This window comes from Apodemus sylvaticus, chromosome 1 (genome assembly GCF_947179515.1).
Source record: "Apodemus sylvaticus chromosome 1, mApoSyl1.1, whole genome shotgun sequence".
Taxonomy (NCBI): domain Eukaryota; kingdom Metazoa; phylum Chordata; class Mammalia; order Rodentia; family Muridae; genus Apodemus; species Apodemus sylvaticus.
Genome location: NC_067472.1, coordinates 17,512,593 through 17,538,853, shown reverse-complemented (window position 1 = coordinate 17,538,853; position 26,261 = coordinate 17,512,593). Strand labels below are relative to the sequence as shown.

Sequence of the window (26,261 nt, the reverse complement as noted above, 5' to 3'; positions counted from 1 at the left end):
GGCGGTGGTGGCTCACGTCTGTAATCCCAGCACTCTAGGAGGCAGAGGCAGGCGGATCTCTGAGTTCAAGGCCAGCCTGGTCTACAGAGTGAGTTCCAGGACAGCCAGGGCTACACAGAGAAATCCTGTCTCGAAAAAAACCAAATCCAAAAAACCCAAAAAAAGAAAAAAAAATCTTATCTTAAAGCAATTTGTTTCAGAAAAGTTAAATGTTGACTAGGAATGTAGCTTAGTAGTAGAAGAGTTGTCTAGTGTACATAAAGCTTTGAGTTTGGCTGCACCTGTTTTAATTCCAGTTTGAGAGGCAGAAGCAGACAGATCTCTGGGAGATCAAGGCCAGCCTGGTCTATGTAGTCAGTTCCAGGCCACCCAAGGCTACATAATAAGAACCTATATCAAAAACAACACAAGGGTCTAGGTTCAATTTCCAGTACTGTAAAAATTATAAAAGTATAAAAAAATTATATAAAGTATAAAAAGAAAAGTCTATCACCTTTACTCCAAGTGTTCTCACGAATGTGATTGTTTTAAGATATATTCTCTAGTCTCTCACAAGTAAGGCAGACAATCTGATCTATGCATGCTTTTCCCCACAATTTAATTATCACTGTGGTGGTTTCACATCACAGGGCCATGAGAATGGCTCCCACAGGCTCATATATTTCAATGTTTGGTTCTCGGTTGGTGAACTGTTTAGAAATAATTAGGAGGTGCGGCCTTGTTGGAAAATTATGTCAGTGGAAATGAACTTGGAGGTTTCAAAAGCACACACTAGGCCCAGTCTTGCTCTCTCTGCCTCCTGCCTGCGGATCAGATGTAGGCACTCAGATCTCAGCCATGCCTGCCTGCCTGCCTGCCTGCCAATCGCCATGCTGGTCATGGACTCAACCTGTGTAAACAAAGCCCCCAATTAAATGCTTTCTTTTATAAGTTGCCTTGTTCACTACAAGAGAAAAGTAACAAGACAGTCACTGTCAAATATTCTACTGATATGTTAGTATCAGCACAACTAGATCTATTTTACTATGTTAACTAGTATGTTCACTAGTTGTACAGTATGACAAGTCAAAGATGCTTTAATGAAATAATTATGCTTTGTCATTCACAAGAATGCCCATAATATGCAAATAAAGAAATAGCACTGGAGAAAAAACATATTCACTAACTGGACACTTCTGATCACTAACTGGACACTAACTGGATATTCTGAGATATCCATAACTTTGTCAAATAAAAAGAACATATTTCTTTAAAAAAAAAAGACATGTTTCATGAAATCAGCAAATTCAGTTTATTTGAATTTTAACTCTTTATGAATCCTTAACACATGTGAGGAAAGGAAGATAAGGTTGAGTTAGAAGACTGTGTTCAATAAGAAAACAGTAGCTAGAATGCTATAGCAGATGGGCTAGAAAAAAAAACCATGACCTTGGAAATTATATGTATTGTTTGTATGTATGTATGTATGTATGTATGTATGTATGTATGTGTGTGTGTGTGTGTGTGTGTATATATATATCAGAAACACAAATTAATTTTAAGATTCCCCTGGCTGTGTTCCTTCACTTGGGCTGCTACACTGCTAGAACAAAACTAGAAAACAAAGGCAAATGTACTCTAGGTGGCAAATATACCATGGGAATTTATTTCTTAGTGCTTGAATCTGAGGAGATTTGACTCATTGATGGCTGCCTTTTGTGTTCTCTCATGGCAAAAAGGGCAAGGGAATCTCTCTTAGTCTTTTGTTAAAGGAAATGATTCATCCATGAAGATTCCTTTGGGACTTAATCATTTCCCAGAGTTCCTACCATTATCTTATGGATCTTGATTTCAGTACCCCAACTGGGGGAAGCACACATTTCAGTACAATATTTGCTAAGAAGTCATCTCAGTATAGACTCTGTATGCCTTTTTAAAGTAAGACTTAAAAGTCACAGTCTTAAGTCTCTTCTGTATTATTCATCTTCTCTAAGTTAAGTAATTTTGCTACAATTATGAAATAAGTCGCTCAATTAAGGAATTAAATGAGCTAACCAGCAAAACAAAAAACAGACATCAACAGTTTGATGACTTAAGTTATCCCATGTGTTGTTCTGCTGTGAATTTAGATAACTGGCTATGTGTCAACAAAAGAACAGATGGTTTTGAGAGACTAGACAATTCTTACAAATACATTACAGCCAAATACTTACATATCCCATAAGTCATCTGCTCACTATATCTCTCCAAGTCAAGCTGAATGCTCTTGCGAAAAAACTCCAATTTAGCTTTGAGTTGCTGTGATGCTGAGATCAAAGTATTCTTCATTTTTGTCAAGTTAGCATTATATCTAAGAAGACTTAACCTAAGCCACAGAAAAACAAAACAAAATTATCAACATTCAGAAACATTGAATAACAATTTGCAAACATACAGTATCCAAACTCCAAAACCTAAATTTCTATAATTCATGAGAAATAGCTGACCTATTTCCTGCCTGTGATGTCTGTGATAAACAATCTTCTTCAACTAAGATCACTCAGCAACTATTTCCAAGTCATTACAGCTGAATGATTTTACACTATTCATAAGAAATCTGTAAGTTTGATTAGAATATTATTAGGTGACAGTGCAGCAGGTGAAATGCCTGCCTTGCACCCATGAGTACCTCAGTTTAGTGCCTGGTAGTGTGTGCCTGTAACCCAGGGCTAAGAGGCTGGCGGGGAGGGGGACACAGATGCTACGAGCTCACTGCTTAGTCGGTCTAACTCAGTGAGCTCCAGGTTTAGTAATAGATCCTGCCTCAAAGCTTAGGTGGGAAGACAATAAGGGAAAGATACCTAGCATCAACCTCTAGCTTCTGTGTATGTAAATATGTATGTAAATATATACATGCTCACAAACACATTATGATTTTTTTAAAAATTTGAATGCCCAATATTTTAGCCTTGTACACAATCCTTCTCAGTGAAACCTGGCAATAATAAATCTTGAGTACATGACACACATGGCATTATACTTAAAAACAACCCACTTACATTGCTGCTCGCTGTCCCTGAAAGAGCCTGCTGTAGTCTTCTTTTAGTCCAGATACATAGTGCACTGCTTCAGCCCATACTTTCCGCAGCTGTATAATTGGCAGCTGTATTTTGCTGTCTTGAACTGTAAGTAGAATGGTATTAAGGGAGGTAAGCTACTTCCAAGGACATTATAGTTCATTCTTCGTGAGTTCCTTTCCAAATATTAATCCCATAGATGCTAAAAGGAATCTCCCGCCTGCCCTTCTCTAAGGGCCGCATGACTGACACAACTGCTTCTCTCAAAGAGCTGGACATTATTCCTGAATGATTCTATTTTAACCTTGCTTCTTTCCAGTCAAGAATACACCTTCTCTTTCTACTAATCCAAATTCTTTACTTCTTTCAAGTTTTAAATCAAGTTCCATCTCCTCCCCAGTCTACCAGTTTTTTCCGGTTCTGAAAAATAGCTATTATGCCCTGAAGCCACAGCTCAGCTTCACAGGATAGGCTGTGTGTGCACAGATGTGAGCACATACAATGAAGGGACAGTTACAGAGCAGGCTTAACTAATAGTGGCTTTCACTCTCCTCTCTATAGGCCCCAGGCTCAGGAAGGGAGGTCTTCCACATGATGGGGCTATGATGATTTAAGTCTACCTTCACACCTCCCAAACTACATTAAATCCATTTTCAACCACATATAGAACCTCAGATACTGATACTAACAAAAACATTAAAAGATCATATCTACTAATCATGTTATTTCAAGATTCAAGTTCAGTCACTAACTGGATTCTACTTACCAATATAATTTACACAATCAGATAAACTCCTGGATGCAAATGGTCCTTCATATACAGTCTTACTTTTATCAAACAAATAAACCATGTAGCTATCGCAGCCTCTCTAAAAAGAAACAAACCGAAATTTGAAGATTCTTGCAAACTCAAGATTTATAAATCCTTAAGCACCCGACTCTCTTCTTTGCGATGCCATGGACAAAGTCAATGTGCATTCACATGTGCTTTATTTATACACTTAGGGCCCAAGGTTTACTTTAGGGGAAAAGAAGATATATTGGCCAAAGTGAAAACTACAGAACCCTAAAGAACAAACTCAGAAGGTGTGGAGGGGGCAATGGAATTCCCGTGATGACAAAGCAGGAGGGGGCTGTCTGGGGAGAGAAAGGCCAACAAAAGAAGAGCAAGATGGACGAGGAGGTATAAGAAAAATTATGGTAAATAAATGTACATTAAATGCTGTAGCAAACACTGTCATTTTGTTTGCTAAAAGAAAACAGAAAATAATAAAAGTTTTTCTAGTTTTAGCAATCAAGTGCCAAAAAAAAAAAAAAAAAAAAAAAAACACCAACAAAAAACAAATACAGAAGGCTATATATCCACAGAATAAAATGCTATGTAGTAATCAAAAAGAAAAGATTAGGTGCCAGAGTAATCTCAGCACAGGATAGGGTGAGAAGACTGGGCTACACAGAAAGACCGCTTTTCAAAAAGGCAAACAGGAATGGAATAAAATGCTTACACACACCATACCACTGAAAAAGCTCAAAATATAATGCGAGTTGGGGAAATAGTTCCATCAGTAATGTTATACAAACACGGAGACCAGAGTATGATTCCCCAGAAACCACAGTTTAAAAAGAGTTGGGTATGGTGGCTCCACCAGCTTAGCCTTATCAATAAGTTGCAGCCAATGAGAGAGTCTGACTGTGGTTGAGGAATGGCACTGAGGCTGACCTTTGTCCTCCACAGGACATATGTACATGTAGACTCTCATAAACATACAAACCCTCAGAAAGACATACCCACACACATACAGGCATGCAAATCTACAAAGGCAGAAAGTAGATTAATGGGATGGGTAGAATGGAAATCTAAGAGGTAATGGACATGAGGAACAGAAATATTTTTATATTGATTTAAATTTATTTTTATAAAGTCTGAGTTACAGTTGAGATGGGTATGTTATATATATACATCTAAATATAAGAAGAAACAAAATACAAGTTACAATAATCTTTTTTAAGACACAGTCTCTCCACAAAGCACTGGCAGGCCTCAAACCTACTATGTAGACCAGACTGGCTTGGCCTCACAGGATCTCCCTGTCAAATACTGAGAATCAAGGGATGTACCACAGCTCCTAGCTGTATGTGTGCATCACGTTTTCATTCTCAGTTTCTACAGGATGCAAGGATAACTACAGTCTATATAATAGTTATATATTTTAATGTAAGTAAAGAAAAAAAGTTTGCAAATTTCAACATACAGAAATGGAAACAGTTTCACAGAAAGAATGAAATTGTTTCTCTTAGAGTTCAATCGTTGTACAGTATGCACATGTATTGAATAATTATAGCATTATCCATAAATAAATACAAAAACTAGTCAACTAAAAATTTAAAAAAGCCCTGGGCAGGTAGCTCAGGCCTGTGATTTCAGTTTCATGAGGCAGGAAGATCGGAAGTTAGACCCTACCACCCCCTACCCCTCCAAGAACTTACAACTCCATCTAGAACACACTGAGAGGCTGGTTTCCGAGGATCCAGAGAAATTCCTGTCTCTGACAGAAGTTCTTGAGAACCTGTATTTATTCCTGTCTCCCGCTCAATTCGAGACTGTAGTGAATGAAGACTTTCATCACATGGCAACAGAAAGGAAATGATTTTTGCAGAAGTCATATTTAGGATGTGCACTATCTGTATAAATAAAAAAACATGTTTATTGACCATTTATCACATAAACAATTCCGTGAAAGATACCAAAGGGGGAATATAAGCACAAGAATTATTTCAGTTCTAGATAAGGCTCACTTGTTCTCCAAAGCAATAAAGTCTTCTATACTTACAAAATGACAATTTACTAGAGCCAGCCCCAGGTTTGTTTTTCTAAACAATATAAGGTTGTGGTTTTGGTGTTTTTGTTTGTTTGTTTGACTGGCTGGTTGTTGTTTTTTTGGGAGGTGTACATTTTGACTTATTGATAAAGGGTTTCTCTATGTGGTCCTGGCTGTCCTGGAACTCACTCTGTAAACCAGGCTGGCATCAAACTCAGAATATCCTCCTGCCTCTGTCTTCCTGCGCTGGGATCAAAGCCATTTACCACCATGCCCAGTATTTGAGAAAAATACTAATTTTCTTAAATAACATATTGAAGTTGTAGGGATGCACAAAATTAAAAAAAAAGAAAAAGAAATTTTAGTTTAAAAAACTTATTTCAAGAAACATTATCACAGCCCTAGAAGGAAATGCTCCCTTTGATAAAGTATCTCATAAGTGAAACCCACAGAGTAGAGAGCTTCCACACAGCATCCCTGAACTTAGATCCTCAGACTTCCCTTTTCCCAAAGGCTTCTCACACAACTGAAGAAGGTAGAGCTGGGATCTGAACTCTTAACTACCTCACGTTGCCTCAAGAAACAATCATCTAATAGAAGAGACGGGTTTCTTTTTCAACAGGACAAAGTATTATTATTCTCCTGAAGCAACCAAATCCTGGGGTGGTAATATCCCTAAGGGCCCAAAGCTGGACAACAAAACAGTCTCATGGTCACTTAAAGGCACAGTGAGAGAAATAGAACAGAATTTTGGATTAATGGTTCTAGAAAAAAAAAGCTATACACACATACATACATACATACATACATACATACATACATATGGTTGAAGAGACAGCCAAAGAATGAAAAAGTATTTCAGCTAATGTCATCCCCGTTGATCCTGGGAGCCTCTTGGTTCCCTGGCATCTGGGATTTTGGATGGCTACCCCCAGTTCCCCTCCCCACTGCTACTCACCTCTTTTCAATTTTCTGACCCTCTGTATATCATCCCCAGCTCCTCCCATACCTGATCCTGCTCCCTCTTTTTTCCCCTCCTTCTTCTCCCCCTCTCTCCCTCCCAAGTCCTTCCCACCCTCTATCTCCCGTAATTATTTTGTTCCCCCTTCTAAGTAGGACTGAAGCAACCACACTTTGGTGTCCCTTCATTTTGAGCTTCGTATGGTCTATGAGGTTTTTTTTTTTTTTTCCTAATATCCACATATCAGTGAGAACATACTATGTGTGTTCTTTTGTGACTGGGTTACCTCACTCAGGATGAATAAAAAGTAACAGAATAAAGGAGGAGCTCAGGATATAGTTACATTAGGAGCACAAAGGGGGTAAAAAGAATAATTTAAAAAGAAAACTTTTATGCTAGGCATGAAGCACACCCCTTTAATTCTGGCACCCAGAAGGCAAAGGCAGACAGCTAGCCTGGAACGTGCTATGTACACCTGCAGACTAGACTGACTTTGAACTCAAAGAGATCGGTCTGCCTCTACCTTCTGGAGTTACAGATGCTTTGTAAGCTCTCTGATGCAGATGCTGAGAACAGATTTTGGGTCCACTGTAAGAGTGCATACATTCTTCAACAGCTATCTCTCCAGTACCTGAAGCATAAACTGTTTTAGATTCTGTAAAGTGTTTTCTTAAAGAAAAATATTTCAGCAACTATTTTGTTGCTATGAAATCAGACAATATATGCCTTCCTGGTACAGTATATCTAAAAATGTCCAACAATACTAAACAGCTTTGTAGCTCATGATTCTGTACTTTTGTTCATTGTATCCCGTGCCTATAAGTCTCTCCTACTCTTCCCTTTCCCCTATTAACTCTAATTTTACAAAATTTAGTCCTAGTTCCAGCCTAGGAAGTATACTTAAAGCCTCCTGAATTTTATGAACAGTACTCCACAATTTCCTTACTCATCTTATGTAGCCCTGGCTGGCCTGGAACGTGCTATGTAGACCTACAGACCAGACTGACTTTGAACTCAGAGATCTGTCTGCCTCTCTCAGCCTCCTAAGACTGATGCTTTGAGGAGCTAGAGAAATGGCTCAGCGGTTAAGAGCACTGACTGCTCTTCCAGAGGTCCTGAGTTCAAATCCCAGCAACCACATGGTGGCTCACAACCATCCATAATGAAATCTGGCACCTTCTTCTGGTGTGTCTGAAGACAGCTACAGTGTACTTACATATAATAAATAAGTCTTTAAAAAAAAAAGGACTGATGCTTTGAGAAAGGTTATCAATTTACTCAATAAAGAGAAGGTAAATATTTGCTAAGACTCACTGACAGAGCAATAGTGGTGCTGTAAACTAGAAGCTTATGAAGCACAAATAACATGAGACACCTTCCCCACACTCTACAGCAAAGGCTTGCAGACTCCTCAGGGAAGGGAAGAGGATGAGCACCAGGCACCACGCAGATGTTGCAAATATAGCAAAACACTAATAAATAAAGTAAAATAAGTAAGGCAGCTGGGTATGGTGGTGCACACCTTTAATCCCGGCACTCAGGAGGCAGGCAGATCTCTGTGAGTTAGAGGCCTGCCTGCTCTACAAAGCAAGTCCAGGACAGCCAGGGCTACAGAGAGAAACCCTCTCTCAAAAAATAAACAAAACAAAACAAAACTAGAAAATAAAGATTGAAAAATGTAAGTCTAAGAATAACTATTTTAAAAAGCAGGGGTGATGCTTTGATTAGTGTAAGTTGGGTGGGTGGTGGGGAAGGACCCATATGTACAACTAAATATTTTTAAAGGCAATACAGAAATAAGAGGCTAACCAAGCTCTGCACTGCTTACACACCACAGAATGATTTTTTTTTGGCACAGTACAAGAGAACCAAATTGAGAAACCAGTATCAGGCTAGGCATGGTGGTGCAGGCCTGAAATCCCAGCACTAGTGAGGCAAAGGCAGATGGATCTGAGTTCAAGCTATCCTGGTCTACGGTTAATTCCAGGACAGCCAGGGCTACCTAGAGAAACGATCTAGAAAAACAAAAACAGAAGGCAGATCTTTCCAGTGTCAGCTAAGAATAATAACAATATGTACTCAAAATCCTACTTTTGAGTTGATGTCCAGATTGGACTTTACACATTTATGAGTTCTCAATGTGATTTGAAAGCCTGACTGTGGGTCTCAGCTTCTTAAACTGTGGGTCATGACTCCATATATAGAAGCACATAACTGAAGGTCCAGGTCACAAAGAATTTAGCTACCATAAATGTGCACTTCTGAATGCACAACAGCCGTTAATACCAATCCCTCACAGTATCTGCAGCAGGACCCATTAGTGTCCCATTGTGCGGCATCACTGGAGCCTTGCTTCTGAACATAAAACGTGCACTTCACCCTGTGCCTGCCCTCCCTTGATATGAAGCCAACGACTGCTTCTTGGATTATGTAAGCTGAGATCTTAGATGACTGCATGATATGGACTGCAGCATCTTTTAATGTACATATAATCTTCTGTTTTTATAAAAGCATAATGGTTTAATTAGAGAAAACAAAGATTCTTAATATTTTCCTACCATTATTCCTTATCAAGTAAGTATCAAATTAATTATGTTAAGATTGTATTTACTATAAACTTTTAATTTTTAAAATTTTTTTAAAAAGTTATTAGGTGAATTTTGGATTGGGATTAGGAGAGAATTTCCAATTTGTGCAGTGTTCCTCAATATACGTCTGTCACTATGTACTGAAGACTTCTGTGGAGAAGCATTCTCAGCAATAACCATAAAATCAAGGCCTCAGTCAACTCTGAAACGGCTACTGATGTTCTCTCCCACAGTAGCAAATACTCAGCCAAGACACTTCAGGTAAAAATAAATAAGCACATCCATTTCATTAATATGTACATTTTTTACATTTAATAAAAGGTAAAATTATATATGCATATCAAAGAAACATTTTAAAATAAAATTCCTTATGAGTAAATGTCTGATTTCATATGTGCTACCTATATATTCTAGCCTGAAAAAATTTCTCAGACAAAATGTAAAAAAATGTTTAAGAAGTTCTGTTATAAAAAATAAATAAATACAAAAAAAAAGAAGTTCTGCTATACAGTCAGTAATGATTGCAAATGAAGTTGTTTCCAGGTATATGATAACCTCTCATTCACATCAATAAGTATGTATTGAAAACCTGATACATGCCCTCTCAGTACTAAATGCTAGCATTACAGCTATTAATAAAACAAATTAACCAGTAAATCATTATAAATATTTATTTATTGTATAAATATATAATTTATCTTAATATATATTTATACTTTGGTTATAAATTTCATATAAACTATATATTATATAATAAACACAATAATTTGTTCATATAGGTATATATTATACAGATTTTATAAATATATATTTATACTCATATATAAATGTATATTTCTATACATAAGTGACTATACAATATATAAAATATAATTTATAATATAGAAATAGAAAAATAAATATATGAATACATTATATAAATAAATAATAAAACAAAAATTAATAAAATAGCATTGAGGAAGAAAATCTAAAAAGTTGCAAATAAAAGGTAAGAAATACTTAGAGAACATAGAAAATATTAAGTGACTAATTGTGTGACAGAGACCCCCTAAGAAAAAAGTAACTGAAGATATACTAATCAACATATGTGAAATATGCAAAGTATAGTCATCCTGGGCAGAAAAATAGCACGTGTCGAAGCACAACTGTAGACACAGGATTTGATGTCATGAGCAGCAGTGGTGACAAGATGGACCTGACTGAGGAGGGAGAGGTTAAGAGATGCAGGCACAAGATGTGCTGATTACGAGCAGATCCGTTTAAATGTAACTTGCCAAGCAAAAGGAAAATGTGCTAGTTTCTTGGACATAGAAATAAAAAGGCTTTCTCAGAAGAGGCAGTTCATGCTGCATTGACTGCAAGTTGTATCACAAGATACAGATTCGAGCAAAGTGGGAGCCTTCCTTACCAAGCCAAACCCAGTACAATTAAATCTAAAGAAATCAAGTGGTAACGGCACCAGGCAATGTTATAAGGGGAAATCCCAAAGACACCAGTGTAGAGGAAGTTTAATCCAGCAGCACTCCTGCTCTGGCAAAGGATCACATCCAAGGACCTTCCTGGTCTATGTGATCCAGCTGGAATGCAGATATGCTCCTGGATTACAGTGTAATCTGGCTGGAATACAGACATGCCCTTAAAACACACACCTTTAATCCCTACTGATGTAGGTAAAGTTTGTTTGTAGATGGAAACAGACATGTTGGAAAGTTACATCTAATATAGTGGCAGACAAAGTGATGAATCAGAAAAAGACTTGACAGAATGAGACAGAGATAGGATATGTCCAAGTCTCACAAAAACAGACAGAAAAGAGGAGAGAGAGCAAGAGGAGGCAGTTTTACTTGGGCAGTCTACAAAGACAGGGTGCAGGTGAAGACAGAGTGAGCCAGAGAATGAGAAGCCAGAAGATTAGAACAGAACTAGTTTGAGGCCAAGCAGAGCAATTTAGTCAGAAGCAAAAAGAAGCCAGTTTGAATCAGTCAGCTTAGAGAAGAGTTTAGGCCAGAACAGTTAAGTTCAACCATCAAACCAGAGTTCAGAAATAGCTAGAAAGGGTGAGTTTTTTAGCAGTAAGCCTCTGAGACAATTATACCTGGTGAATAAAAGTTATTTTTACACACACCTGAAAAACCTGGCTAAAGAAATAAATTATCCACTTTAAGGAAAAAATACTCATTTTTAAATGGACACCAGGAAAAAGATAGCTGAAACAAAATTATGCTCATTTTCAACTTGTTAAAGTCAATGCAGATATTCTAAACTGCAGCCCATTAAAACTGACCTTTAAATTGAGAATGTGATCCATTAATACAAAGCATCTTGGCTGCTTGGAAGTAAGGTCAATAGGTCCCCCTCTCTGCTGGGGGTCCCAACTCAGCATCAGCTGTAGCCAGCTTTCCATTGGCTCTACTATTAAGCTGGAAAATTAATAAAAAACATGTGAACATCATTATGTTCCCATTACACGGGACAACTTTACAGGTTGCCCATTGTCTTGCCATGACTTAACAGTACCACCTTATATCTTACTTTCAAATACTTCATGTAATGACAAGAAACAAAATTTCTTCCATAAAAAAACAGCCACAATTCCTGCATCGCTTCATGACTGGCAAATCCAAAACTGAGTCCAACATTTAATCTTCAGGGAAGCCATTTAATTCCTTATTCCTTGGGTTTTCTTAGCTTCTAAGGTAAGGTATTGGTAATAGTCTCAGTTCCACATCTGTGTTATCCAACAGGATAATCACTAATTGCAGTACTTTTTTTTTTTTTTGGTTTTTTTTTTTTTTTTTTGGTTTTTTTTGGATTTGGGTTTTTTTCAAAACAGGAACTCACTCTGTAGACAAGGCTAGCCTTGAACTCAGAAATCTGCCTGCCTCTGTCTCCCAGAGTGCTGGGATTACAGGTGTGCACCACCACTGCCCGGCCCAGCCAAAAGTATGGAGTTCCCGCCCCCCCCCCCCCACGAGACAGGGTTTCTCTGTGTAGCCCTGGCTGTCCTGGAACTCACTCTGTAGACCAGGCTGGCCTCAAACTCAGAAATCCACCTGCCTCTGCCTCCCAAGTGCTGGGATTAAAGGCATGCGCCACCACCGCCCGGCTTGAAGTACTTTTTATATTTACTACTTATTAAAATTCAGTTTCCTAGTCACACTAACCACTCTCCTCCAGGCATGTACCTCACGTGACAGACAGACAATGCTTTCACCCTCATGAATAGGTCTGTATAACGCTACCTCAAACAGACAACCACTCTCAAAACTTGTCTCATCTTCCACTTACCTACAAAGGCTGTTTGGCTGAGGTAAATGGCTACTAAACCGAACTTCTCCAGTCATCTCTTCACATGCAAATATACACTTTGGATCTTTCTTCTTAATCTTTTCATGCCTATAAAAACAAGATACATTAGTTGAAAACCTGATTCTCACAAATACTCTCAAGGTTTCTCACCATGTAATCTCATTCAATTCTGAGTTAAAAGATAATTTAAACACTATAGAAAGAAATAGAAAAATAAACAACCAGAATATTTCCATTACCATTAATTATGCCAAAGTTCTCATCATGTCTTACCAGGTAAATGGCTGCAGATGATGCAAAAATGGCCTATATCCAGCAATACATTCAAACACCATGGTCCCAAAGCTCCAATAATCCACAGTGGCTGTGTACGGCTTATTTTCAAAGAGCTCTGGGGCCTTAAAATAGAAACTGCTTTAAGTGCCAACATTGTAAGAAGAGTTACTATTGTTTTGAACTACTTAATAACAAGGAGAATTTTAAATAATCAAATCAAAGAAATATTGTCTCACCAAATACTGCAATGTTCCCACAAAAGATGTACAGAGACTTCCTTGATCAACATCCTTGGCATAACCCAAATCAATTATTTTATGTATTATCTGTGAATAATAAGACATACTATGTATTAAATTGTTGAACTATCTGTAAAAGGCAGGCTGGGGATGTGGTTCAGTAACAGATTGCTCTCACTGCATGTATAAGGGTCTAAGCACAGCAAAAAATTAAACAGTGAACTATTGCGAGGGCTCAGTGATAGAGTCACCTGACACCAAGTCAGGTGACCTGAGTTTGAACCCCAGGTTCCACATGAGAGGAGAGAGAACTAACTCCTGCAGGCTGTCCTGTTCCCTGAATACAAGTTACTGCACATGCATGCCTGCATGCCTGCACACACAATAAATAAAATAATTATAATTTTTTAAAAAAAAAGGTACCAATGTTTTTACAAAGTGGAGAGAGGATGGTAAAGAACCTGGGCTCTGAGACAACACAGGTGCAAAGTCTGACAGCCTGACCACTATCTTGACGTGTCATCTTTCTGTTGTTTATCTTTGAGACAGGGTCTCACATCAAACTTACATCAACCCTCCTGCCTCAACCTCCCAAAAGCTGATATCACAGATGTCAGGTTATATGCCTGGCTAGCCATATAACCTTAATCAAGTTATTTAATCTCTGGCAGTTTCCTACACAACGAGGTCAACATTCCTAGTCCAGAGATGAGCAGAACAGGTGCTTCTCTACGGAGCCACTGTTCCATAGAGAAGCTAAAAATGTAACCACAAACTGCAGTTCAGGGACTGGACAGTTGGCTAACAGTCACAAGCACCTGTTGCTCTTGTAGAGAACTTGAATTCAATTCCAATCACGCACACAATGGCTCACAGCCATCTGCAAGTTTTGACCCACGGACTCTTGTTTCCTCCACAAGCACTATATGTGGTGCTCATATACATAACAACAATAACAAAAATATGTCTGGAGCAACAACAATAATAAATCTAGAATTAAAAAACTCTATAATTGCTGGGCGGTGGTGGCGCAAGCCTGTAATCCCAGCACACTGGGAGACAGAGGCAGGCAGATTTCTGAGTTTGAGGCCAGCCTGGTCTACAGAGTGAGTTCCAGGACAGCCAGGGCTATACAGAGAAACCCTGTCTTGAAAAAAACCAAATCCCAAAAAACAAACAAACAAAAAAACCAACAACAAAATAAAAAAACCAACAACTCTATAATTCAGTGAAGACAATAGAAAAATATTAAAGTACTATGTGTATATAATTAATAAGGACACTGAAGTCTCTAAGGACTTAATGTATCAGGGAAACTATAACAATAAGCATGAACATTCTTTAGGTTTCACCTACCTTCCCACCAACATCTTGAAGAACTATATTTTCAGGTTTTAGATCTCGATGTATAATTTTGTTTTCATGCAAATATCGGATCCCAGATCCTAGATAAAATTTCAAGTGTATTGTGAAGTAACAGAAAATACTGTTTTAAAAATTGTATCACATTTTGTTTTTATTGCTAGTGTTTTGAGACAGTCTCATGTGCTCGGTCTGACATGGAATCCCTATGTAGCAGAGGATCACTTCCAATTCTTAATTCCCCTGTTCTACCTCCCAAGTGCTAGGATTGTAGGCATGTTCCAGCACACTCAGTATTTTTTAGACAGGGTCTCTCTATATAGCCCTGGCTGACCTGCTGGTCTTGATCTCACAGAGATCCTTCTACGTCTGTCTCACAATGTTAGAATAAAAGGCGTGTGCTACCATGTCTAGTAAGAGTCAGTTTTTAGCTCACATTTTGTACAGATCTACACTGATGTAAAAAGTCCAGAGCCATTATGGAGATGGCTCAGTGGATAAAAGTGAGCGCTGTGAAAGCCCAAGGACCTGAGTTCAAACCCCGCCACTCACATAAAAAAGTTAAGTATGACTTTGTGTAATAATAACCTCAGCAGGGTTAAAGGGTGGGGGAGGCAAGTCTCCAGAGCTGGTGGTCAGCCGGCCTAGACAGAACATGGAGCTTCTAGTTCAGTCAGAGACCCTGTCTCCAAATGACCAAGAAAATGAGAACACTTGCCATCCTGCCCTTGCCTCCAGATGCATGCTCCTGTTAGAGTGCACCAACAATCTACCACACACGTACCACACAACAATCTCCCACGTACCACACACACACCTCAACACCCCATGTACCATGTACCAACACCCCATGTACTACACAAACACCCCCCACACTCTCCCACATTTATACGATCTACCACAGCTGCATCATTAGAGCAGTTCAGATTTTCTTCACCAGAAGTTTAATAACACCAAATAAACACTGAAAAATTATAATATATACTCATTTAATTTACTGGAATCAACATTAAAAGCAAATGGAATGATCAATTTTTGAGGAAATACCTGTAACCCCTAAATCACACTCTTAAACTAGACTTTACTTGAGGCCCTATCCTCCTAAAGATGCAATTCCTCTATAAACAACACTGCTGCATCAGTGTTGGGGGAGGAGGGAGAGGGGGAGGGGAAATGAATGCTGTTTCACGCCACTTCTGTTATCACTGGAACATCTATTAGACACATCGCCAAAACCAAACAACAAACAAAATCCCCTCATATAGAAACAAGTGCCAAATGTACTAGTTGTCATTAGCATCATAAGAAATGGCTATTTCTAATTTTTTAGAGATGATAAAAATCCATATGCTTTGTAGAGTATATAAACAGTTCTCCTTCATGTCTGAGTAGTACACAGAAGTTTCTGTGGACCACAGGGCATCAAACTGCAATGATACTTAGTATTAGTTACATACCTATGTCGCTCAGTAAAGAAAGTATCTGGCTTTCTTTAAGTCCACAACAATTTTCTGGTTTGTTTAGTAGCTAAAGAAAAAAAGAAAAAAAAGAAATCTACTATTGCTGAGTAGCAACAGCAAAATCATCAATCACTATACTGTCAGCGAAAAGTCAAGTAAAAAAGTCGTAATAAAGAAATTATAAGGACTGGGTATAGTGGTGCATGTCTACACAGCCAGCACATTGGAAGACGAGGCAGAACCATGGGTTCAAGGCCAGCACGGGCTATACTGAAATTCAGTTTCAAAAATTACAACAATGACAAGAGATATAAGGGTAAAAAATAATCATGAAATCCATACTGAGGTTGAATACATTTTATGAGGAGGCTCATAAGAAGTAAAGATAAGTTTTAAAAAAAGAAAAAAGAATAATAAATAATAAAATAAGAAGTAAAGACAAGGCAATGGCACTTGAAATTGAAAATGCTGAGGAAGAGATACATTTAAAATCACACAGAAAGAATGATTATAATACAAAAGGCAACGTTTTAATAAGCCCACAGATGTTGATGCTTTTATTTAAAATGACCAGCATGGAAACAACAATAAAAACAAAAGCATGTTCTAGGCCAAGCATGGTGGCCCACACCTTCAATCCCAGCACTCAGGCAGATACAGGCATATCTCAAGGCCAACCTGGTCTACAGAGTGAGTTTTAGACCAACCAGAGGTCCATAGTGAAACCCTGTCTCAAAACCAAAAACCAAAAAAAAAAAAAAAAAAAACCCAAAAAACCGCATAAACACACTAAGGATGTATACAGTGATTAGGTTTTTATGCCAACTTGGCACAAGCTGGAGGAAACCTCATTTGAGGCAATGCCTGTTTCAGCCTGGCCAGTAGACAAGTGTGTGGGACATTTTCTTGATAAGCAGTTAATGTAGCAGGGCCCAGCCCACTGTGGGAAATGCCACCCCTAGCCAGGCTGTAGCCCTGGACTGTATGAGCAAGCAGGCCACCGAGCCATGAAGAACAAGCCAACAGGCAGTGCCCCACGTGGCTGCCACTTTAGCTGCTGCCCTGCTTTTCCTCAGGGGTGGACTGTGATCAGTGCACAGAGAAACTTGTATTTTCCCAGGCTGCTTTTGTTTGTGGTTTTTATCACAGCAAAAGAAATCATTAAGACAAAGGTTAAAAAATATTTTCTGTAAAAAGTCAAATATTAAGTACTTCAAGCTATAGAAGTCATAAAATCTCTGTTCTACTACTTAATCTAGAGCTATTCATAAGCAGCCATAAACACGCAGAGTGCTGTGCTCCAATAGAAGTGTATTTACAGAACGGGTGGCAGGATTACAGCTGTCCATCCTTATTCTCGATGACTGCATCACTTATGACTCAGAAACTGCTAATGTTTGTGCTTCACCACGTCAGTATCTCAGAACAGCCACACTACCTTCCGAAGGTCCCCTCCAGAACAGTACTCCATCGCTAGAAGAGGCACATCGTTAATTAAAAAATTCAGTTCCTCAGGGACATCACAGGCCTTCACAACATTTGCATGGTTCAACCTAACAAGGAAAAAACATTACAATAAAAAAATGTTTTCCAATGAAGAGGGACTTGATTTGAAATGATAACTAGTGAGACAAAATTGGTTTTATTTGTAAAACTCTAAATTCTGATTGTATTGCATTTAATCTTAGCTAAAAAGCTATTGATTTCTGAATTGTCTGATTAAAACAAATTAATTTATAAGAAAAATACCCCTCGCTGTGGCTATTCATTTCTGCGTACTAAGTAGTATATTCTTTACATATATCAACGAATTTACCTGTCACAATAATCTTAATACAAGTATGTTTGTTAATGGCATCATTCAAGAGAAAACTGAAGCACAAATTGGTTAGGTATCATAAGATCATGTGACAAGTAGGCTGTCAATGAAGATTTAAATCTGACCCTGAAGAATACTAAGCATCTAAACAGATTTCCTTCCAGTTTAAACACAAATACATTTGTTCCAATAATTATGAATCACAATAATTTACTGAGTTCAACAGTTTTTAATTTTTTTTTTAATGTTAGAAAAGGGCATTGGATCCCCTGGAATTTGAGTCACAGACAGTGTGGGAACTAGAAACTGAAAATGAACCTGGGTCTTCTACAAGAGGAGTAAGTGCTCTTAACTGTTTATCTTTCTTCAGCCCCATTTCTTCTTCCATGGTTGGTTGATTAGTTGGTTTTTAACAAAACAATCTTAACCTCTGCACTCATCATCACAATGTAATAGGGCCCTAAAACAGTACAGAGTCTCCTGTCCCAGGAACTAAAGAAACTTGAGTGCGGATTACGGATCTGAGAATTAACATTATTTAGTGTTCCTGGTGACTCTGCCACTTTGTCAAGCTTGAAAGTCAAAATAAAATGAGTTGAACACAAAACTCAAGTCAGACAATGCTCATTTCAACTCTAGTACCAGCCATGTGACTGTGTTTCTTCTTTCTTATCTACAAAACACAGTAATACCCAAAATAGAGGTGTGCTGACAACTACAAGAATGATCTGTAAAATGTATTACTGGTGGGAGCACACTATTAAAGTTACAGTATATCCACTGTTCTTTCAAAAGCTCAATTCTCGTCTCCTTAAGCATATACCCTCTTCTTAGTAATTCAGGCCTAACAATGCACCGGGAAACAAAATCCAACATCTAAGGCCACTTTTTAAGAGATATGTCAGCTTTGTCCTTGCTCACCTCATTCAGAGGACTGTTCTGGGGAAGCTTGTTACACTATTAAACTGTGTGCATTTCCCGACAGAGAGGCACCCTTACTGAAGAACTGTCGCCTCTGGCCAGCAGCCACAGGAGTGAGCCTGGAAGTTAATACTCTAGCCTTGGTCAAGCCAAGGCGATGTCTCAGGAAAGGCCCTGAGCTAGAACCAGTTAACTCTGTCACAAACTACAGATACTAAAGCTATGAAAGTTTTAGCTATGTTTTGAGCTAAGAAATTTTGAGATAACTATAAAACAATGGATGCATCATTTAATAAAAGTTAAGTTCAAAAAGAAATTTGTATATACTAGTCACAAAGTTGCCCAATATTCAAGAGAAACATTTAAAGAACTACCTAACATAAAGTTTCCTTAGCCATCATGTGACAGACTGTTTAAAATAAGAACACACAAATTTAATGACAAAATCACATTCCCAAAAAGGTCTTGAGAAAAGTGGGCTCCTGACCTCTTTCCCTGCTCCTGACAAGGGCTGGGCTGTGGAACTGAAGACCCTGAGTGATAGCACACACTTACTGAAGACCCTGAGTGATAGCACACACTTACTGAAGACCCTGAGTGATAGCACACACTTACTGAAGACCCTGAGTGGTAGCACACACTTACTGAAGACCCTGAGTGGTAGCACACACTTACTGAAGACCCTGAGTGATAGCACACACTTACTGAAGACCCTGAGTGGTAGCACACACTTACTGAAGACCCTGAGTGGTAGCACACACTTATTGAAGACCCTGAGTGATAGCACACACTTACTGAAGACCCTGAGTGATAGCACACACTTACTGAAGACCCTGAGTGATAGCACACACTTACTGAAGACCCTGAGTGATAGCACACACTTACTGAAGACCCTGAGTGATAGCACACACTTACTGAAGACCCTGAGTGGTAGCACACACTTACTGAAGACCCTGAGTGGTAGCACACACTTACTGAAGACCCTGAGTGGTAGCACACACTTACTGAAGACCCTGAGTGATAGCACACACTTACTGAAGACCCTGAGTGATAGCACACACTTACTGAAGACCCTGAGTGATAGCACACACTTACTGAAGACCCTGAGTGGTAGCACACACTTACTGAAGACCCTGAGTGATAGCACACACTTACTGAAGACCCTGAGTGATAGCACACACTTACTGAAGACCCTGAGTGGTAGCACACACTTACTGAAGACCCTGAGTGGTAGCACACACTTACTGAAGACCCTGAGTGATAGCACACACTTACTGAAGACCCTGAGTGATAGCACACACTTACTGAAGACCCTGAGTGATAGCACACACTTACTGAAGACCCTGAGTGGTAGCACACACTTACTGAAGACCCTGAGTGATAGCACACACTTACTGAAGACCCTGAGTGATAGCACACACTTACTGAAGACCCTGAGTGATAGCACACACTTACTGAAGACCCTGAGTGATAGCACACACTTACTGAAGACCCTGAGTGGTAGCACACACTTACTGAAGACCCTGAGTGGTAGCACACACTTACTGAAGACCCTGAGTGATAGCACACACTTACTGAAGACCCTGAGTGATAGCACACACTTACTGAAGACCCTGAGTGATAGCACACACTTACTGAAGACCCTGAGTGGTAGCACACACTTACTGAAGACCCTGAGTGATAGCACACACTTACTGAAGACCCTGAGTGATAGCACACACTTACTTTTTCATGATCTGGATCTCATGGCACCACCGCTCTCTGTTTTTGGTACTTAGCTCTAACCGACAAGACTTAATTGCTATTTTGAGATCAAATTCCTGTCAAAATAGAAAATGCAAATAAATTAGGTTCTTCTACAGGTTTACTTACAATCAAAAAAAAAAAGGTCAATCCAGGAAAATAACACTCTTTCTAGCTTAACTAATTAAGCATACTATCCACAGCTCCCTTTAGCCAATGTTAGTTACATGAACCATATTACTATTACACCAATGATTTCAAACTGTCAAACACACCATAGTCCATAAGCAAAAACTGACTGGGCAGATTCTCTTCAGAAGATTAGATATACTACTAATATTTTGGAATATTGTCTCCAACATACTAATAGGAATATATTAAGATCCCATTTCCCCAACAAATCCTTTCTCAAGTTTAATCAAAACAAACAAGGGCCCTAAACTCCAGTACAAGCAGAATGAAGAAGATAATTCAGGGCTCCTTAGCTTCAAAACAAAAGAAATCCTTCTCATATGACCAGATCTACTGTATAACAAAACCAAACAAAACCCTCGAAAACTAGATCCCAATCTTTACACTTCAAATGACATGAAAAATCATCCAAAGAATGGTACATCAGTTCACACATCTATAATAAACCAAAGACCTCTTGCCTGAGACTAGTAATGTCACTGATTCTAACTGAAAATTAAACTGTCCTATGCACATCACAGGAAACAGCCAGGTATCATATTCTGGCAACACCAGCAATGCAGTCAGAAAAAAAAAAGGCTATACTATGTCAAAAACTCCAAAGAGCTTCACAAATGTGACATCTCTCACACAATCCTAAGGTGTGTTAAAAGCTGTGTGATCAGTGAGAACAGTACCCAGAAGCCAAAAGAAGAAAGGGGAAGCGGGGAGCAAGACTTGGCTTAGATGGAATAGTCTGACCTAGGAACCAGGAGGAGGAAGAAAGCTAAAAGGTTCCACAGTTTCTAGGGAAGGGTTGGGCTAAGAGACTATAAGCTAGCTTCGCCACCGGGCTCACTCCTTTTAGTTTTGTTATAAGCAGACAGGTACCTGATAATAGTTACATCCTATATAGAGTGCTATCACAACAAGGACAAAAAGCCCTAGATTCTGATATGAATGAAGCAGAAAATTATCTATTTGACATAGGTCACAATCACAAGAGATCCTTCATCTCCTTGGTTTATATTTCACCTACTCCAAGAAACTCAATCTTTTAAAAGAGAATATTCTCTTGGGAACTTTATAGTTGCCAAACAACAACAAAAAGATGTTTTTTTGTTTTTAAATGAGACTGAGTTGGGTGTGTTGACTCCCATAGACTCATGTGTTTCAATGCTAGGCCTCAGAGTGGCACTATTAGGTGTGGCTTGTTGGAGGAAGTGTGTCACTGTGGGGCAAGCTTTAAGGTCTCCTAAGATCAAGTTACACCCACTGGGAGGTCCACAGACCTTGCTGCCTTTGGGTCAAGATAGAGAATTCACAGCTCCTTCTCCAGCACCTTGTCTGTCCGCATGCCACCATGTCCCACCATGTCCCACAATGTGGTAATTGACTAAACCTCTGAAACTGTAAGCCAGCCTCAATTAAGTGTTGTCCATTATAAGAGCTGCCTTGGTCACACTGTCTCTTCATAGCAATAAAACTATAACTAATATGTATGGTAATATGAGTCTACTGTTTGTGGAATTTGGAAAAATGAGGCAGAAATAAAGTTTGAAAACACTAATTTCTTTACTCGAGGGAGCTTTAAAATTGGATTCCTAATTTGAATCACAATTCTCCAAGCAAAAGAACTAATACATGCAGCATTATCAATAGTTATGAACAAAGTGAAGTTGCTCTTCAATATGCAGATCGAAACTTCTAGGACCTCTAGAGAACACTGAAATCTGTACAATCCAGTCCATTGCGTCAAAGAGCTCAGTAATGCACAAAATTTAGATAAATCTATGTTTTAGTTTATGTTTAGTAGATGCATTCCCTGCAATCCCAAACCCCACCCTGCCCATGATTGTTTTCAGTGTGTGGAAGGTTGAATCTGTGCTACTGAGGATAGAACCTAGGGCCTTGGAATTGTATGTTGCCACTAAGTTCTATCTCTAGTCCATATACTTTTTTTTAAAAAAAGGGTCTCACTCTATGGCCCATAGTGGCTTTGAACTGAAGGTAATCCTCCTACCTCACTCTCCCAAGCCTTCCCACCATGCCCAGCTTCTATATTCTTTAATGGATTCCATGGAACTAGGTTTTTCAAACACCCCTTGCCAAAGTTCTCCGAGGTGGTGTTTTGAATAGGATGAGCCTCCACAGACTGATATGCATGAATGCTTGACTCACAGAAAGTGGCACTGTTAGGAGATGTGGCCTTGTAGGAGTGCCTGTGGCCTTGTTGGAAGAAGTGTGTCACTGTGGGAGTCTATCTCAAGCTGCATCCAATATGAGCCACAGTTCCCATCTGCTGCCTGTGGGTCAAGATGTCCAACTCTTGGCTCCATGTCTGCCTGTACGTCGCTAAGCTTCCCGCCATGATGATAATGGACTAAACCTCTGAAACCAGCCCCAACTAAATGTTTTGCCTTATAAAAGCTGCCTTGGCCATGGTTTCTCTTCACAGCAAAAACCCTAATACATCTTTCAGTGTCTAGGGTATCAAACTGTACTTATGTCCATTTCTGAGCACAGGGTCTTCTGTAACTGACACTGCCCTTGAGCACACTATGAAGGCCACCCAGGCAGGCCTCAAAGCACAATCCTCTTTCCTCAGAGCCCTAGGTATGAGGACTACAAGCAGATGCCACCATGCCCATCTCTGAAATGGAAAGCTCCTTCAGAGTAGAAAATATTACTCTTGTTGATTTGGGCACCATCAGCACCCGATATAGCAATCAACTAAATCATTTTGTGTCCTTTCTCCTGTCCTCAAAGGTATATACATGAAATACTGGAACTACTTCTACCAGTAAGTATACTGAAGATATCACTAAGATGTCTGTACTTGGCTTATTGTTTTTCCAATTAAAATGTATTCCTCATATATGATGTTCCAGTACACCGTTTTTATCTTACTGCTCCTTTTGTAAAAGTCCAATTAATGAGGGTTGTGATAATATGACAGTGGAGAGCTATCAGCAGACAATTACAGCACCTACCTAGTACTTACTAAAGTCTCCATTATCATCTGACTTAACACTCAAACAGATCCAGGATGTATGTATATTCTTCTAAATACTTTACAGTCCACAAATCCTATACTGCAATCATTAGTGTTCAAGATCTATTCCTTACATCCTTCAAGAAAGCAAAAACCCTCAATAGTAATGCGCTGGCTTGTATTTATATGATTTTTCTGGAGAAAAGATGCATAAGTTTTATTAACTTATCAAAAGACTCATCTCAAACACGATTAACTAGAGTTGATGATATATAACCCCATGCTAGACCATTTGCCTAGCATGTACAAGGTGCTGTGTTCCACCCCTAACATTAACAACACATTAAAGTAAGCAAAGTGACTGTTAGTTTGAAGTTCTTTTAAAGGCACGAGTAACTGCTGTTGCAACGGTTACATGTTTTTCGATAAATCAAAACAAATTTCCTGAGCCTGAAATTAGCTGTCTTCTGCAGAACAAACCCTCATCTTTCTATTTCCTTTCCTTTGAAGCAAGGAGCATTTTCATGACCTTACTTACCTCCACCCTGGTCTTTACCTGAAACGCTCCAATTCCAAAGTCTGTCAATGTTTCCAAAGGTTCAACTCTGGACACCAGGAAGGTTCCTCGTCCACTCCAGTCTCCGGATCACACCACTCCCGAGTGGGTGAGCAGGCACACGGAGACACACACAACACACATACACAACACGCACGCACCTGCACTCGACATTCGTATAGATTCCCCATCACCACACACAGCTGCAGCAGCTCCCTGTCACTCACTGCCCAGGGACCTCAGACACACCTGGAACACGGCCACCCAGGCTCACGAGCACAGGATGATCAGCCGCACCCGCTCACGGCCCTGGGTCTCGACCACCACTCGTCCCACCTTGACTGACAGCAGGTGTTCCAGGGACGCCCAGACAGAGCCGGCGCCACTGCTCCCGCCCCCCGCCTCACCCGGTGCTGGTACAGACTGACGTTCCCGAAGCCGCCGGTGCCGAGCCTCTCCCGCATCTCCCAGGGGCCGCCCGCGCCCGGCCGCAGCCCCGGGGGCCGCTCCATGGGGCGGGAGCGCCAGCCGCCTCAGGCACCGCCACCAGTGCAAGGCCGGTTCCGAAGCTTGTGACTCCTTCCTCTCGCGAGACTGCGTCACTTCCGCTAGCCTTCGATGGCAAAGCCCCGCCCCCAGCTCCTCGGATCACCCTGGGATTGGGCTGGGCCCCAGCGGGTTGCCCTGTGCCATTTTAAGTACCCTGGGCAACTTCCAAGCTGTGAGGACCATCATGCCTGCAGTTCTTATTTATTTTCTTTTTGTCTGTATTGATATTTTTAATTAGTTCTTTGAGGGATTCATACAACGTATTTTTATTTTAAAATATATCTCTCTCCAAACCCTAAACTACTTACACATTTCATCTTTTTTTTTTTTTTTTTTTTTTTTTTTTTTTTGAGACAGGGTTTCTCTGTGTAGCCCTGGCTGTCCTGGAACTCACTCTGTAGACCAGGCTGGCCTCGAACTCAGAAATCCGCCTGCCTCTGCCTCCCAGAGTGCTGGGATTACAGGCGTGCACCACCACTGCCTGGCCACATTTCATCTTTTTGAGAGCCCTGCCCTCTGCTCCTCGAATCCTACCACACTTGCTGGTGGGCACCGGTTAAGGCCACCATAAGAATGAAAGAAAAGTGCGCTGAACGCTCTGTTGCTTCAGTAGCCTTCTGACTCAGAATCTCTCCTATAATCCCAAACCACCCAAGATGTGACGTTATTCCAGAGTGAGAACTCTCCTGTGGACTTCGTTGAGTCCCTACCGACTTGACTGCTGATCGGCCTTGTTCTTTCAGACTTGCCAACACAGTGGTTCCGGGTTGGAATTGTTTGAGGTGTGCCACAGGGACTACAAAGACAAGCTGGAGGAGCTCTCGGTGCAGAGAGGCATACTTCTGAGTGGTGCCGGCTGCACAGGGAACGTCAAGCCATTTGAGTGGGTTATCTGCTTCATGGACTCTAGGTGTCTCGTTCTGAGACAGGATCTCAATAGGGTCCAGCCTGGTCTAGAACTTGTTATTCCTCCATCTTCCCAAGACTGGGATTATGGGCTTGGAGCACTCCACCGGGCTGAAGCTAGGGTTGCTAATAACTCAAAACGTGTAAGAGCCAGCAGAAAATCAAATTCTCAATGTCAGCAGGCAAGTCAATGTTATGGGTCACTACTAGTGAGCAGTATATGATAAGCTGGTTTCTATTATTTTCATATCTTTCGTGGAACTGGAATATTAGACTTGAAGGTAATAGGAATGGGCCTCCAAGAGAGCATCTCTATAGCAGAGAAGACTGTCATGTAACAGGATGAAACTCAAAGGAGTGATGAGGTCCCGTTTCCACAGGTGGGATGTAGTTTCATAATTTGTTATCAAGAAACACTGGAAACTCCAGCTAAGATAATGATTAGGTTAATCAAGCTGGTTTCTATAGTGAGTTCACTTTTTAAATATTCTATCCTTAAACTGCAACTCAAGATTTATTGATATATATTTTATTCTTGAGGGTTTTTTGGTT

The 26,261-nt window shown here is 39.8% G+C and overlaps 1 protein-coding gene across 2 annotated transcripts in view; it reads right to left on the bottom strand.

Annotated features, from left to right (window-relative positions):
- Positions 1-24,832, bottom strand: part of Chuk (component of inhibitor of nuclear factor kappa B kinase complex) — a 38,636-nt gene extending 13,804 nt beyond the window's left edge. For both annotated transcript variants that reach the window (XM_052185315.1, XM_052185323.1), the window contains exons 1-13: positions 24,662-24,832; positions 20,515-20,609; positions 17,488-17,602; positions 16,047-16,116; positions 14,584-14,672; positions 13,225-13,314; positions 12,986-13,110; positions 12,692-12,799; positions 11,688-11,823; positions 5,523-5,717; positions 3,802-3,904; positions 3,018-3,141; positions 2,193-2,344 (exon numbers count right to left, since the gene is read on the bottom strand). In XM_052185315.1, coding sequence (XP_052041275.1) covers positions 2,193-2,344; positions 3,018-3,141; positions 3,802-3,904; positions 5,523-5,717; positions 11,688-11,823; positions 12,692-12,799; positions 12,986-13,110; positions 13,225-13,314; positions 14,584-14,672; positions 16,047-16,116; positions 17,488-17,602; positions 20,515-20,609; positions 24,662-24,766 — 1,507 coding nt within the window. In that variant the 5' untranslated portion in view covers positions 24,767-24,832. The remainder of the gene's footprint in view (positions 1-2,192; positions 2,345-3,017; positions 3,142-3,801; positions 3,905-5,522; positions 5,718-11,687; positions 11,824-12,691; positions 12,800-12,985; positions 13,111-13,224; positions 13,315-14,583; positions 14,673-16,046; positions 16,117-17,487; positions 17,603-20,514; positions 20,610-24,661) is intronic.
- Between the last annotated feature and the right edge of the window lie 1,429 nt (positions 24,833-26,261).